The sequence below is a fragment of the Palaemon carinicauda genome, chromosome 7, assembly GCF_036898095.1.
Source record: "Palaemon carinicauda isolate YSFRI2023 chromosome 7, ASM3689809v2, whole genome shotgun sequence".
Taxonomy (NCBI): Eukaryota; Metazoa; Arthropoda; class Malacostraca; order Decapoda; family Palaemonidae; genus Palaemon; species Palaemon carinicauda.
In genome coordinates this window covers 137,008,993-137,025,932 of record NC_090731.1, presented here as the reverse complement: position 1 = coordinate 137,025,932, position 16,940 = coordinate 137,008,993, and the positions used below count along the sequence as shown (strand labels likewise).

Genomic DNA, 16,940 nt, shown 5'->3' with positions numbered 1-16,940 from the left:
CGATTAAGGAGAGAGAGAAAAACGTTACTTTTGTATATAGTGGAAGGGAATTACTTATGTTTGAATAAGATTTTGCTTGGATGACTTTAGGTCATGAGCAAAGAAGGATAAATAGCATCCATCTGCTTATCCATTTACCACAAAGATAAATGGCATCTCAACTACCAAGACGTTTAGAGTTAAGACACTTGCCACTTCACTCAAGTTAAAATAGCTGTTGCTATTATTAATTTCTCTGATTATATTTGTATATGCTTAGATACATTCATACTAATGATATACTAAAAAATCTTTAAATACAAATTCTAACCAATACTAAATGAAGAGATTAAATCGGAGAAAAGAAGAAGAAGTTTTGAAGGAGGCGCCATTACAAAGAATTCTTCGATCGTTCGGGGATATTACATTAGATCAGATGATAGATCTGTCATCATCTCCAGAGACTGTGGGAAGACGATTCTTGTGCCGTAGAATGTCCATCTAGCTTTCACTTGACAGATTCTTAGTGTAAGCCATTCATTGTTACTTGTAGCTGGAGAATTAGATCACCCTCGTTATATACAGCGAAACACCTTAGATCACACTATGGTACGATTTTTTAAGTTTATCTTTGGGAAATCAGAGTAGGTTAGGAAAAGCCCAATCGAAAAATTACTAAAACTACCCTACATTTATTTAGTCAGTGACGTTGCATTACACAAATTAAGATCAGCCCGATTTTACAATGTAGTAAGGTTGAATTCATTTGCATTACATAGTTACAGTACTAGGTTACCCTAATTCCATTCCTAACCTCGCTTACTGCCTAACCTCTGATTAACCGGAATATCTCATTGCAACTATATTACTTCATCAGCATTTTCATTTTTTAAGTTTTGGAGGCCTCATATTTTTGTAGATAATTTATGTAATAATCGGGAGTTTTGTTTGAAGATTCATAACCAAATTTTATGGTATGTGTATAGTCTATTGCCATTCATAGATGTGACTGTTTAGGTATTTTTACTTACACAATTATATACTTACTGGTTGGGTTTCTTTCTCAAAACTCTTACCGTCCTGGAAATGCTCCTTGTTTGTGTAATGGTAATTAAGGTAAGAGATGGGTTGCATTCCCTTTATCGATAAGTAATTCCAGTTAGGTTGGGATACCTTAGTTTAGTATACCTGTATATCCCCTTAAATTCCTTACAACTTGAATATATTGCCCTCACACCTACGTTTATTCATGTTTCTGGTAATATAGTATATTTGTTCTTACCATTATACAGTATAACCCATTGTCCTTTTTTGCTTTATGTTACTTTGGTTAAGTTTGTAGTGGCTGTAGAACCTACAACACGAAATATCTTAATCTAGCTGATTAATACAACACCACAATATCTATCCTAATCCACAATGTACACGATATATTATATGTAAAAGTTGTGAATATTAAATTATCAAATTGTTTCTTAAAACTTGAACTCTATCAAAGGACCCTTGCAGCATTCCTTTCGCCCTCTGCTGCATTCCATTTTTAGCGTTATACTATTTCTCAATTACTCCATCCTCTTTCCTTTCTTTAATCATGATGTCCAACCTCTTTTAACTTTAACTTCATAGTGCAACAGTTGGGTCTTGCTTAAGTTGCATCTCTAAGCTGAATGGCACCCTCGATTTCAGTGCTGTGTCTTTCAGCCCAAATTAATAAATGTAATCCATTCATAAATCTATAATCTATTACTGTATTTAAATCAAAACAAGAACACAAAATATAAGTGTTCAATGTGCATGGCTAACAATGTCTTGGGACTTATGAAAACAATTTGTTATTTTGTGACATTAATACAAACCCTCGTTCTTTATATAGGAGAAGATGATAACACAATTTGGAACATGGCTTTAAAACTTTAAACGAGGCTCTAACAACTATACCGGTTGTTACTCGCTACAACTCCGCTTTGATTTCAGCCATGGTTGAGAATGGAAATTATCTTCCATGCTCCTGGAACTGGCTTATTTAATCTTTTTTCCTTTTTCTTTCGCAGGTGTGTGCAGTGTGTGTACTTGAGAATGCACAATGTGTAGGTTTGTCCAGGTGTGCAAGCACATTTATGTCCAAGATTGAGATGGATCCTCATCGGCTTTGCCTTAGGTGCCGAAGGCACTCCTACACACAGGCCTCTCCATGTATTGAGTGTCGGGAGTAGTCATCCTCCCAGTGGGAGCGGTATAGCAGCCTTAAAGGGATTCTTTGCCTTTACGATCTCCCTCAAAGTCGAAGAAGTCCTTCTCTCTCCTGGTACCCTCCCCTCGGTCTCTTCTCGCTCGGCCTCCTCTGGGGTATAGAGCAAGAGTGGTGGCTGTTTAACCTTCAGGTCAGGTAGCTCTTCCCCTCTTTGCTAGTGATACAGCGAAGCATACTTCCCTTAGGAAGTCTGCATCTCAAGATGCTTTGTGTGTCTTGTAGCACTCCTCGAGACTTTCAAACTCCTATCGAAGGACAGGCTCCTTGAGGTGTTGGTGCGTGGGGCTCAGCAGAAGAGTGGTTCTGCTTCTGGCAGGGTTGGCTTTAGCACTTTCCTTTCTAGAGGGAGTTCCTTCTGCTCAGTATCTTGCCCTCTGGACCTTCGTCCTCCGTAGTAGATCCACTCCCATTCGAGGATCTGTGGCATAGTACTCAGGCGAGTGCTCTCCCTTCACACACTTCTTTCGGGGCGAATGTTGTGCTCGCCCAGCACGAGGACAGGCTTGCCTGTCCTTACCCTTCAGAGCCCGCCAAACCTTTGGCCCTAGCAAGCACGAGACGTTGTCCTTGCCAGGTGGTCTCTCTTCCCAGGTAGCTGAGAATCGTGGGTGCGCTTAAGTTCTCCGTAGCTCATTGACCATCGTTTTCATGATCTTTCTGCAAACCAGCATGTCGTCTAGCGTGAGAGTCTCCAGCATGCACAGGTTCCTTTGTTAGCAAGCTAAGCGCAATCACTATCGAGCTGGCCTGACTGTGTTGAGAGTGCAGCACGCCGTCTGCTTGCCCACTCCATTACCTTTTTGTGCCTTGCACACACTGACAGAATTTTAAGCATACTGTACCTGGGAAGGTTCAGTGCACACTGCAGGCGTGTGCTTGCTCACCCATGGTTGTGCCAACAGCACACCCCCCTTTAGCTCAGTCTTGCCCACAATCGGTTAAGCATGTCTCCAAGTGGGATAGTGTGGGCTCCAATACCACAAGACACATTTAATTCGTGAGCCAGCAGATCTTCAAAGCGGCTTCTGCCACTTTCCCAGCTTTGAAAGATACTGCAGTTTTGACAAAGCTGGTGAAGACTGTGTCAATTACTGGGGAGGTATTGGTGTCCTCTCAAGTCTCTGAGGCTCCTTCAGATCCAAGGGTACACTGCGCTGTAGGAAGCAGGGACTCTACTGTTAGTAGGGCTGCCTCAAGTAGCCTTCGAATGCCAGCTGCTGAGCACTTCTTCGGAGCATTTATCTCGGCTGCAGGAGCAACCTGAGACACAAGTTCAAGCCAAGGACTGCTGAAATCAATCCTTTTACGGATGACCTAAAGGTTTACCCTAGTAAGATCACTCAGAGGTACTGTAAACCAAAAAGCCAGGTAACAGACACAATCCATCCCAGGACTCGCAGGTGATCGAGGTGTCCGAGAGAGATCTCGTTCGTCGACTCTTTTAGGCAATTGCCTATTGAGTACATAGGGAGGGTTCCTTCCACTAAAGTCTCGCAAGCGAAGCCCATCCCAGTTCAAGCCCATGCTAAGTCTCTGGAGATTAAGAGGCAGAAGAGGTAAACCAGCATTCTCTCCTCCTTTGCTAATAAGGCTAGTGAAAGGAAGGACACAAACTCTGTTCTGGAGAACTGTGCATCCAAGCTTTTGGAAGATCACAGTTTCCAGAAGCGAGTTTTGTACACAGTAGCCATCCTGGCGATTCCTGAGTTGACCAACGAACCTCCAAGGCCTCGCTTCCCTGTGGCAGTTCCTGATGTTGACGACAACCTACCTCAAGCTCGGTTGGATTTGAGGTTTGAGGTGGAAGATGATTTCAAATCTGACAACTCTTTACATGATTTCCCAGCTTCAACCAGCCCTAAGGCTCTTGACATGCAAGAAGAGGATTTTGAGTCTACCTTTTTTGCAATTCCTGGTCAAGTCTCGGTAAGGCTCCTTACTCCCTTCCTAACAAAAGCTGCCCAGCGCGACCGCCTACAGGCGGATCCTTCCTTGTCGCACTCCCCTCCCCGCAAGCGCAAACCAGCGCACTCGCCAGAAGGGGGGCACTCCCCGGGCAGGTTTAGGGATTCTTCTTTTTCAGCCTAGAAGGCGAACCCTCGTTTGTTGACTCCTCCTAGGGATCCTTCGATCCCCTTCCCTTTCAGAGGGAGTGTCTGACAGCGCCGCTGTCAGTCAACAGCCATGGTTCGATACCCTCCTCAGAGCTCTCGTGCGGGCGATTAAGCCAGCCCTCTCTGATTCGGGTCGCGAACCAGTGGCAGTTTCCTCCCCCCGGAAGAGGAAGAGAGGAGTCTTGCCCGTGGATCCTCCTCCGAGACCTAGGCTGTCCCCTCGCAAATCCTTAGGCAAGGTTCCTACTCCACCTTAAACCTTCTCGCCCTCCCCTACGGAGGAGGAATACCCCTCCTCAGGGGAGTCGGTCGAACAGGAGGACTTCCCCATCCCACCAATGGAGGAAGTTCATCCCCCTTCCGAGAGGTCTCCTCGTCCTGAGGTAGAGAAGGACCTGCCTCCTTCGCTTTTGGAGTCCTGTATCCCGCCCAGGAGGGAATCTAAGGACTCTAAGACGATTCCTAAGTCGTCGGCCAGGATCAGACAGGAGCAGCCTAGGGCGGTCAAGGATGCCCTCGTGTCCCCCCAGGAAGAGCCCTTGGGGACAGGAGACTTCGCTGCAAGTCCATCAGGAGGCGAGCACCAGGAGTCGGATCATGCATTCTGGCAAGTCCTGACCCTCATGAGGAGTCTAAACGGGATCCCAGATCGTGAGGTCCTTCCTCGTGAAGGGAAGGACACAGTTCTGGATCGTGTCTATGGCACTCAAAAGCCCTCTAGGGCCAGTGCAGCTTTGCCCTGGTCTCAGGGGATGAAGAGTGCCAGAGATAAGATCGAGGGACAACTCGCGGAGCTTGCCTCCTCCAGCAGGTCGAGTGCCGGGAATAAGCTCCTCCCTCCTCCTCGAGTCCATCAGAGGAGGTATTTCGAGATCCTTGAGGAGTCTTCTCTGAGTCTTCCCCTACACCACTCTGTGGAAGAACTCACAGGGGGAGTCCCTTTTGAGAGAGACTCCAACCGGCACGTGTCCTTCTCGGCCACTGAGATCCAGAGTCAGGAGAAGGTCATCAAGTGCGCCATGCAGGCCGCTTCATGGCTAGACATCTGGCTGGGGTCTCTGGGCATCCTGGTGCGGTCCGAGGACCTCTCCAAGGAAAGCACCAGGAAAGCGCTGGAGACCTTCCTCCTCTCGGGCACTCGGCCCATCGAGTTCCTGTCCCACCAGGTCTCGAGCTTGTGGGCCAACACGGTCCTCAAGCGGCGGGACGCGGTGGCTGAGAGGTTTCACCATAAGGTTCCCAGCGCCGAGACTAGTAGGCTCAGACACTCTTCCGTCCTCGGTAAGAGCCTGTTTGAACCTAAGGACGTGGAGCTCACTGCCGAGAGGTGGAGGAAGTCCAATCAGGATTCCCTCATCCATAGGGCGCTGACATCAAGGCCCTACAAGCCTCCGGCAGTACAACAGCCCCACCCTGCCAAGGACACGAAGAAGACAACCGTAGCAGCGAAGCCCAAGGTGTCTTAAGCCCTTTCCTGCCAAGGGCAGAAGGGGCAAGAACCCTAGAGGTACCGGCCGAGGCCGGAAACGCTAGGGGTGGCAATCCCCCTGCATGTCCACCAGTGGGGGGATGCCTTCAGAGTTGCGCAGCAACTCGGGGCGGATACCTGGGCGGTCTCTGTGATCTCTCAAGGGTATCGCGTCCCGTTCACGGCATCTCTACCTCCCCTGACAGCGAATCCAGGCATGATAATAGACACCAAACAGCACAAACCATTTATTATTATTATTATCATTATTACTTGCTAAGTTATAACCTTAGTTGGAAAAGCAGAATGCTATAAGCCCATGGGCTCCAACAGGGAAAATAGCCCAGTGAGGAAAGGAAACAAGGAAAAATAAAATATTTCAAGAACAGTAACATTAAAATATTTCCTATATAAACTATAAAAAACTAACAAAGCAAGAGAAAGAGAAATAGGACAGAATAGTGTGCCCGAGTGTACCCTCAAGCAAGAGAACTCTAACCCAAGACAGTGGACATGGTACAGAGGCTATGGTACTACCCAATACTAGAGAACAGTGGTTTGATTTTGGAGTGTCCTTCTCCTAGAAGAGTGGTTTACCATAGCTATAGAGTCTCTTCTACCCTTACCAAGAGGAAAGTTGCCACCGAACAATTACAGTGGAGTAGTTAACCCCTTGAGAGAAGAAGAATTTTTGGTAATCTCAGTGTTGTCAGGTGTATAAGGACAGATGAGAATATGAAAAGAATAGGCCAGGCTATTCGGGGTGTGTGTGTAGGCAATGGGAAAATGACCCATAACCAGAGAGAAGGATCCAATGTAGTACTGTCTGGCCAATTAAAAGATCCCATAACTCTCTAGCGGTAGTATCTCATCCATCAGACGACAGAATTCAGAGGCTGAGGAAGGTAGCAGGGCCCTTCCCCACGCGAAAAGAACTTCCAGCCCAGAGCTGGTTCCACCTATCATCCCTGGCCCATCTTGTACCTATTGGTTGTTTCTGGATACTATCCTTCTAGCGGCACCTCAAGTCCCAGTGGAATCAGGCAAGCGATTCCCTGGACACCCTGGTTCAACTAGGGTTAGAGGTACAGACGGACCTCGGATGATGGATAGCAGACGAAAACCTCCGTAAAGGGATCGATCTTCTCATCCCTGCTTTTTTCGGATGCATCAAAAGAAGGGTGGGGGCTCATATGCTGCTCCACACCATCTCTGGCCTTTGGTCTGAATTAGAAAGGTACCAACATATAAATCTTAGAGATGAGGGCAGCATTTTTTTGGCCTCCGACAGTTCCACCAGTTCCTAGCAGGGCACTCCGTGTTCTTGATGAACTACAACACCACTGTAGTTGCCTACATAAACAAGCAAGGCGGTATCTTGTCGCAGCCCCTGGGCCATCTAGCAGTATAGATAACTCTTGTGTCCCTGTATGCTCGCTTCACTCCAGACAAGGGGAATATGCTTGCAGACAATCTGAGCAGAGTGACTCAGATACTGTAGTGGGCTCCATGTGGTCTTTTAATCATCTAGTTGTAGTGGTTTGCAGACTGTGGCCAGATGAAGCACGCAGACTGCCTAGTGTCCAAATGCCGACTACACTAACGTTCACTACACAAATAGATAAAATGGTGGAATACCAGAAATGTAGGCAAAAGGTAAACAGTCAAGAGAACTGGGCACTGGGCACCACCCCTTGATTTTTTTTTTATACTGGGCAAGGGGACATTGAAAGCATATAAAAATATTTCTAGATTGGTGGCTGAGAAGGGGACAGATTATGCGGGAGAAAGAAACACTTACTGGTACCAAAAATAAAAAAAAAGTTTTATTGGGAAAAAAAAATAACTACCATAACAAGGAAATACAGGTTTACAACACCAGAAAGAGAGACATAAATATCTCCATACAGAACCTCTTACGAATCAATCCTCCAAATATTTAATCTACATATACAAATATAAATAAAGACCAACATAAGTGTAAATATTTGGGCAAAATTAAAATGTAATTTGACAGGTTACTTCAGGTACTATCAAAGGCATTGTAAAACAGTGTTACCTATCTCTATATTTTCATGTTAAAATCAGAAAGAGGACCCTCCTCTTGATGGTATAGTCACTCAGACAAAAACAAGATATTAGATGTAAGTCCTTTTTTCAAAATAAAGTGCTATTTGGTTTGTAATGCAGATTTTCTAGCAACTACCATCAAGACAAAGCCTTTTCAGGCAAGGTCAACATAGTCAAGACAAAGTTCCAAGCTTGTGACATGAGAAAACTTCTAGCTTGTAGGAGAACCATACAACATTGCAGTTCACGACCTACACAGTGAGACAATAGGATGTGGACATAAATCTCCAACTTCCTACTGATAACTGATACACAATCATAGGGTGTTTTTTTTCACTAGGGTCCACTGCACTGATATCCTGAGAATCCCCCACAGTAAAAAACTAAAACATCTGATCACAAGCTTGAAATCTCTACACACCGCTTCCATTGTCTAATCACAACCTTGAAATCTTTACACCACGTCCCCTTAAGTTTCACTTACGATCTGGAATCAACAAACTCCTTTTTTTCACTTTTGGATCCTCTTAAATCAATCCAGTATTCCACATGCCCCACAGGTGGAGGATATGCACAAATTAGGAACAGTTAAACTGTGTGGCTGTAATTCTAGCCACCATCTCCAATACAAATTAAAGATACTGTATAAAGATATACTGTAATAAAAATACTGTAGTGGGCTCCAAGTGGTCTCTAAATCATCTAGTAACCAAGAAAGTCCTGACTTTGTGGGGTTCCCCAACTGTGGATTTGTACTGAATTTCAGGCTCCCGCTTCACTGCTCCCCAGCTCTAGATCCCCAGGCTCTATGGCAAGATGCATTCCAACAAATGTGGGACAACATCGATATGTGCGCATTTCCCCCGTTCTGTCTGATGAGAAAAGTTCATCAAAGTCAGAATGCGCAAGAACTTATCAATGACATTAATAGTTTTGCTATGACATCATGCAGAATGGTTCCCGGACCTTCTGCAGCTCTTGACAGAGCTCCTGAGGGAACTTCCTCCATGATACAAGCTACTCAACCACTTGTCAACAACTTCCACATAGCCGTAGCTTCGCTTTGACTTCACACCTGGAGACTGTACAGCATCTCCTCACTCAGAGAGGATTTTTGCAACAAGTTGTGGAAAGGATGTCTGGATACCTCAGATGCTCTTCAGCGTCAGTCTACCAGGCTAAGTGGTCTGTTTTTTGTGGTTGGTGTCATGGAAGGGGTATCACTTCCTTCATTGCTTCTATTCCAACAATAGCGGAGTTCCTTGTATACCTTCGGGAAGAAATGCTCCTTTCAGTTTCGGCAGTCAGATGCTACCACTCAGCCTTTAAACTGAAGTGAATAAATATTTCCTCCTCATTGGAACTTTCTCTCCTCGTATGGAGTTATGAGATTTCCTGTTCCCAATCGGAAGTTAGACCTCCTGCTTGGAACGTGGTTCAAGTCCTTCAGTCTCTGATTGAAGCTCTATACGAACCATTACGCCAGGCAACAGATCGCCACCTTATTTGCTCTGGCTTTGGCCAAGATAGTTAGTGAACTCCATGTTCTATCCTACGACATCTTCCGTTCAAGGGGATCTGGAGAAGTAATTCTCAGCTTCATCCCTAAGTTCATTGCCAAGACTCAAAATCCAGGGGTAGAGGATCTTAGATTCGGACCCTTCAGGATGGAGAGTCTTCGTTCTGTAACCGAAGACCCAAACCAACAGATACTTTGCCCAGTAAGGAGTCTGAGGTGTTACTTAAAAAGAACAGCAGCAGATCGCTCCTATGTGTCGGCATTCTTTGTCAACACGGGGAAGGTCGAAAGGAGAAAGGACGGTCACGAATAGTACCATCTCATCTTGGATTCGCAAGGTCATTGACCTAGAAATTAATTCTGACCCTCCTCCACCACAAAGACCAGAGCTCATAACATCAGGGGCATTCCAACGTCCTGGGTTTCAAAACGAACTACTCTGGCGCAGGCATTGTAAGCGGGCATGTAGAAGCATCGGACGACCTTCACCGCCCACTACCTGCAAGATGTAACCCATAGGAACATGGAAATATTTTCCATTGGTCCTATAATGGTTGCACAAGTGGTCTAAACACCTCAAGCTTCTTGATGGGGAAGTAGCAGAGGGTTGAGGACTGAGGTTACCCAGGTTAGTCTGGAGTAAATGAGTTCGAATGACTGGCTTCCTTCTTTCCTTCACCTTCCCCTCCCTTGGGGAATCAGCACCATGGTACTAGGCATAGCTGACCTCACCTTTCTGCAATTAAGATCCATTTCCCTTGTGTAACCTAGTGTAGAATAATCCTTGTTGCATCCCCAATATCTCTAGCGAGGGGATATTGGGTAAGGTCTAAGTATTCTAAGATTCTTATGACTCGAAGATCCTATTACTAGACTAAGCCACATTGCTAGTGTCACAAACACACAGCTCACATAGGCCGCTAGTCGTGCAGACCACAATAATTTTAGCAAGGTGCAGGGTTCCTACCACTTACGATCTATGTCGTAAGGAGAGAACCCTGGGTCAAAGGCCAAGAGCCAGTTGGCACGGACTTCCATCCTCCCAAGAGGTAAATCATCCCGTGTAAATGATGAGGGTTTGTATAGAGTGACGGAACAAATAACAAATTTGGAAGTAATTTGTATTTTTCCTAAAGATACAAACCTGAAGCTATTTATACAGGTTGGCCCGCCAGCACCTATCCCCCAAGAAAGTTGAGCCTGCAAGCAAAGTGGGATTCAGTCCAGGTGTGTGAGTGAGTGGGGTAGCTGGCTATCCCCCTCCCGCTAACTAGCGGTTTGGGTTGTTATCCCTCGCTAAGTCTTATGGCTTGCCTTTCAGCTACCCGGAAAGTAATATCCCCTATGAATAGCTCCAGGTTTTTATCGTTAAAATGAAGGCAAATTACTTCCAAATTTGTAATTTTTCTTTGGTTTTCATGTTAATCTAGAAATATGTAACCTAAGAATGAAGTTTTTTTCTTAATATTTGTCAGTGGACCATTTTGTTAGTTCAAATTACATACAATTTTGGCTGAATGACTTGGTTATGGTGGTCTATGTTGGGGGTTAACATCACATAACTCGTCCCTGTATATAATGTATTGGTTTACTCTTGCCACAAACAATTTGTATTGGAAGACAAGTTATGTTGTTACTTTCTAAAATAAATTAAACATGGATTGAAATAAGTTGTCGTAATTTATCCAGTTATTAATTAGGTTACCAACAGATTATTTTTTTTATAGATTTATATTAGAATTTCAACCAATATAAAATTGATACTCTTTTTCTTCAGCGTGATAATTTTTGCATCTCATAGAGCAGGGAAAATGCAATTTTTTTTGTGTGTGTGTGTGTGTGTCTTGGTATCCTCCAGCAGTGATACTGTATTGCCATTCCAATTAGGGGGTATTTTCTCCCACTGGATAATTCACAATCCTTAATTTAGATGCTCGTCTGCCCCAATGTACAATATACTGATTGGCACTTTGGAGGGCAGCTATGTCCAGATGACAGTCCTCAGTAAATAAACTGGCTTCACACTTTTGGTTGCCATTGACCTCAAATGGGAAATGTTATTAGCCATGAAGAGGCATTTCATATCACAAGGAGTTCATGACCTTAAACTATTCACTCCATAGGAGATGAAGTATTTACTGTTTATTGGTTATTAGGTTTTTATGAATAGAACTTACCTGGCAGTTATATATATATAGCTCAGTCTCTGACGTTCGGCAGAATTTTTCAAAAATCGCGGCAACCGCCATATGGTGGTTGTGCGGTTAGGTGGTTAACAACCCTTACAGGGTGGTACTTGGATTCATTCCCATTTTCTGTTCCTCAGATCATCTCTGCCGGCCGGATCGACAACATCGTTGGTCCGCCATTAGAGTTTTTCGTTTCGCTTTCCCTGTGTCGCTGTACCGGACTTCTTTTTGGTGAAGTACATTGATTTGGGGATTTGGCAATCGTGTTTCTGTTTATTCTGATATTTTTTGGTTTTGTTGAATATGAGTGAGAAACTTCATTTTCGTGTGTGTGTGAATGAGGAATGCCAGGTGAGGTTACCGAAAGTTTCGGTAGACCCTCGCACGGTGTGTTTGGGTTGCAGGGGTTTTGATTTTGCACTGGATAATTGGTGCAGTGAATGTGAGATTTTGAATGAGAAAGATTGGTTAGCTATGAAGCGCTATGTGTGCAAATTAGAGCTAGATAAACTAAGGAGAGCTTCTAGATCTAAATCTAAGTCTGCTAGTGAACCTAGTCTAGATATTTCCATTGAACCTTTAATTAATTCCTCTTTGGAAGTTGATCCTTCCCCTGAGGTAGTAACTCCTGCCCCTTCTACAGGATCTATATCTGTGGATGACTCTCGGTACGCCAGGATGGCGGCCGAGTTGAAGGCTATTAAAGATCAACTTGCGGCCTTAAAAGGTAAGAGTGAGAGTGAAGTTAGTGCTTGTGAAAGTGCAGTGGAGGTGGTGACTGATCGAACGTGTCATTACCCTAGGTCTAGACCTCTACCAAGGTCCCAGGACCAAGGGAGAAGGTACGTCGACGACCGAAAGGGTGTGAGAGGTACGTATCCTCGGTCAGCCGTCGCCTCGGACAGTCCTGTTGCTTTTTCCCAGGCTGCTCTTGAACGCCACGGAAAAGGTGTGTCGGATGTGATGGTGTCTTCCCCGAATCCCTCTCCCAGACGCAAATGGCAGTATGAGGCTTCGAGACCGACTAAGAGGAGGTGGAACCGAAATGAACAATCTCGTTCTCACTCTCCCGGTTCTAGCAGCCACGAACCTTGTCCTTCGGAGGACGATTTGGATACCGTTCCTGTGAAGAGGATGAAAGTCAAGAAAGACCAGCAAAAGATCCTTCTCCTTCTACCAGCGCTATTCGACAGCCTTCTCCTTCGGAACCGCAGGATCCAGCAGAAGTCGCTAAATCGTTTATGACTGTTATGCAGGAGCAACTTGTTCTCTTTAGTGCAAGCTTTTAGCCGCCCTCCCTCCCTGTCGGACAGACGTAAGGACGACTCATTACCTGTCAAGAAGTCAGCTTCTAAGAGGGAACGGAGTTCCTCTCCAAGGGAACCTTGGCGCGCTTCGTCAAAGGCACGTCACCGTGCTTCTTCCTCATCTGCTCGCCACCAGGACTCTAGCGATAAGCACCGTCAGGACGATTCTGTCTCGCTCTCAGCGCCAGGACAATTCCGCCTCTCGCCCTCGGCGCCAGGACGATACCGCTTCTCGTCGTCAGGATGATTGCAGCTTTCGGCGCAAGGACGCTTCCTTCTCTCAGCGCCAGGACACATCCGCCTACCGTCTCAAGGACTCTTCTAGCGCTCGGCGCCAGGACGCTTCCGACTCGTGGCGCCAGGATGACACCAGCGCTCGGCACCAGGACGCAAGGGGTTCTCCGTGTCAGCCCTCTTAATGAGAGAATGCCTTGATGAAGTCACTGAGCTTCAGCACGGCATTTTATTCCCGTGCTGAAACTTGGTGACGGGCAAGAGGGCTCTCGATCTGGGGAATTTCTTTTCCTCAGTTTGACTCTAAATTTCTTTCATTCTTTTTCTATTACCTCTTATTGCTTATTCCTCCTTCATAATTATCAGCTGTCTCCAACCTTCCTGTCAAAACTCTTTTACCCATTTCACTGTCCAGGTTTTTTAGAGGGGACATTGTATCCATGATCGGTTTTTATTTCAAAATCAATTGTGGGAGCTGTGGTGGTTGCAACCCTTGATACTTCAGATCCTAGGGGTCGCTCAGCATCCTAAGAGGATCGCGAGGCTCCGTAAGGAAGACGTACTTAAAAAGGCAGAGTAATGGTTCAAGTCGACTTCCTTACCAGGTACTTATTTATTTTATGTTTGTTATTGTGAATAACTGCTAAAATGAAATACAAAATACTTAGCTCATAATAATGTAAACATGTAATGCTGGTCTCTACCCACCCCCCTGGGTGTGAATCAGCTTATATGATCACCGGCTAAGTTTAATATTGAAAAATGTTATTTTTATTAATAAAATAAATTTTTGAATATACTTACCCGGTGATCATATATTAAAGGACCCTCCCTTCCTCCCCAATAGAGACCCAGTGGACCGAGGAGAAAATTGGTTCTTTGTTTACTTGGAGTACTAAGTACCTGCTCGACAGATGGCGCTGTTGATGTACACCCCCACCTGCATAGCGATCGCTGGCGTATTTTGACCGTAGGTTTTTCTGTCGAGCAACAGAGTTGCAGCTTATATGATCACCGGGTAAGTATATTCAAAAATTTATTTTATTAATAAAAATAACATTTTATCATAAAAACTCCATTTTTGTGAACTTTATATGCTATAACTTCTCTTCAAGATATTGAGCTTGTATGATATGTGCAAACAACACCTAATGGCACCCCTAAATAAACAGATTCAATTTTCTATGGCATTGCCTTTTCTTTGGTAAAAGCCAAAACCTCTCGTAAGACATAACCAAGTTGAATGCATATTTGAGATATTCCAAATTAACCAAGGCCTCTAGAAATTATATCTCAATATAAGTCCCAGTTCAAAATGTTTTTAATCCAAGGTCTTGTGGAAGAAATTACTTCAGCCTGTATAGAAATGCTTTTCAAAATATTCCTTGATAAGTTGTTTCCATTAATGGGACTTACAGTGTGATGTAAATTTCAAAAACATTTCAGGTGGGAAAGGCATGTTTTTAAATTTGTGGTTTACATTTTTATCGCTTGCCCTTATTTCAGATATTCTGCTGGAGTTGCTAACTCTTCAGCATGATGCATGTTAAGGAAGAATTTGCCATCAGTATTTTTGGAAAGATTAGAACCAAGGATGGAAGTTTTTCTGAGAAGCATTTCTCAAATGATGTACCCAGCTCAAGTTCTTCCAATTCCAATGACTCGGGTAAAATACTAAAGCAACATATCAAACAAGATTCTTTGCCAGATGATGCATGTGTTTCAGTATGTAAGCAGGAAGAAAATATTGATGTCCAAGTAGAGGAGGATGTTACTAAAATGCCTTGGTCATGCAGTCTTTGCAATAAGTATTTCTCACAAAAAAGCAACTTTGAGATGCATATGAGGGAGTGCATAGGTCAACAGCCATTTTCTTCTGGATGTGATAGAAATTTTGATGATTCAAGGAACCTTCAATGTCAGTTTAAAAAGTGTCTGGATATTTCAAAACTCCCATGTGAATTTACTGAAACCACCAGCCTGGAGGAAAATGCAAAGATCCATACGCCGGGGAAACCTTTTTCGTGTGAATATTGTGGTAAATGTTTTGCAAAAAAGGCAAATTTGAAAATACATGAGCGACAGCATACTGGGGAACTTCCGTATTCTTGTGAAATTTGTAAGAAGCGATTCCTTCAAAAACCTAAGCTCAGAATTCATATGAGAAAACACACAGGTGAACGTCCCTTTTTTTGTGAATTTTGTGGGAAATGTTTTAGCACAAGGGAATCATTGAAAGAGCATGTGAGACTTCACACAGGTGAGCGCCCATTTGTTTGTAAAGTGTGTGTTAAGACATTTGTTACCAGAGCAAACCTTAAGCAACATATGAGGACACACACAGGTGAAAAACCATTCTCATGCCCTGTTTGCAATAAGTGTTTTAGTCACAACGGAACATTAAAAGTACATATTCAACAACACTCGGATGAGCGTCCTTTTTCGTGTAAAATGTGTGATAAGAGTTTTAAGAATAAAGGAACCCTTAAGGTGCACACTAGACTACATACAGGTGAGCGCCCTTTTTTGTGTGAAGTTTGTGGTAAGGATTTTATCGAAAGTAACAATCTAAGGAAACATATGGTTGCACACAAAGAAGAGCGTTCCTTTTTTTGTGAAGCTTGTGGTAAAGGTTTCAAACATAAAGCAGCACTTAAGGGCCACATGAAGCTGCACACAGGTGATCGACCTTACTTTTGTGAAGTATGTGGTAAAGATTTTGATGACTTAAGGGAACATATGAAAGCTCACAATAGTGAGAGGCCATATTTATGTGAATTATGTGATAAGGATTTTGCAAGGAAAGAAAAACTTCAACAGCATATGAGAACACACTTGGCTAATCGGCCATTCCCATGTGAAGTTTGTGAAAAGCGTTTCACTCAAAAGAAAACCCTCAAGATACATATGCGATTACATTCTGGTGCATGCCCATATACTTGTGAAATTTGCGGTAGGAATTTTATTATGAAAAGCAGACTTAAAAGTCATATGATTATACATTCAGATCACCCTCCTGTCACATGTCCGTTATGCCATAAGCAGTATTCTTCCAGAGGAAATCTAAATAAGCATTTGAGATGCCTCCATAATGATCAATTGGTGAGATCATCAGTTTTTGTAGATGTGTCAAAAGTTGAAATTGAGGATACTCCTGTAAAAAATGAAGTTGATAACGCTTATAGCACAAATGATTTGGAAGTAAACTTTTCACCTTAAGCCTGTAAGATGATATTTATTTTTATCATAAACTCCTGTACTTATACTATATGGAAATTGTCATAGGGTACATGAAAGTCCAAATAAACATTTTGTAAATTAAAGTAAGAAACTTTCTATAATTTCATTTTTTTCAATATTAAACTTACCCGATAATCATGTAGCTGTCAACTCCGTTGCCCGACAGAATTCTATGGAGGGATACGCCAGCTATCACAATACTAGAAGGGGGTGTACTTACCAGCGCCACCTGTGGCCAGGTACTCAAGTACTTCTTGTTGACACCTCCTCAATTATTCCACTGTCGTGCTTCCGGCAAGACGTTCTGGGATACGCTTATGATCTTCGAGTTTGTTCACGGCTAATTGGTGAAGTATTCTCTCAGATTTCGGCTGTCGCATTACTGGAAACCTTCTTATATTAGCTAGATAGCTTTTATATAGTCCTGATTAACGGTTAACGATCTTTTGCTTGATTTTGGAAACCCCTTTGGCTAACTCTTTGGATTCAAGATGTCTGACGTTTCGCAAGCCCCCTCCCATAGACGATGTAGGTCTTGCAATAGGCGTATTCCGAAGGCCTCGGTAGAT

General features: G+C 43.8%; 1 protein-coding gene across 2 annotated transcripts; it reads left to right on the top strand.

Moving 5' to 3' along the window:
- The first annotated feature begins 349 nt into the window (after window positions 1-349).
- LOC137644029 (oocyte zinc finger protein XlCOF6-like) lies at window positions 350-16,462 on the top strand. Of its 2 annotated transcripts, none has more exons than XM_068376914.1 (2): window positions 350-507; window positions 14,638-16,462. In XM_068376914.1, exon 2 carries the CDS (start codon window positions 14,668-14,670, stop codon window positions 16,348-16,350), a length of 1,683 nt encoding a protein of 560 aa, XP_068233015.1. In that variant the 5' UTR covers window positions 350-507; window positions 14,638-14,667; the 3' UTR covers window positions 16,351-16,462. The 2 variants fall into 2 exon arrangements, with proteins under 2 accessions (XP_068233015.1, XP_068233014.1); XM_068376913.1 differs by having other exon boundaries at window positions 363-588.
- Window positions 16,463-16,940: the final 478 nt, after the last annotated feature.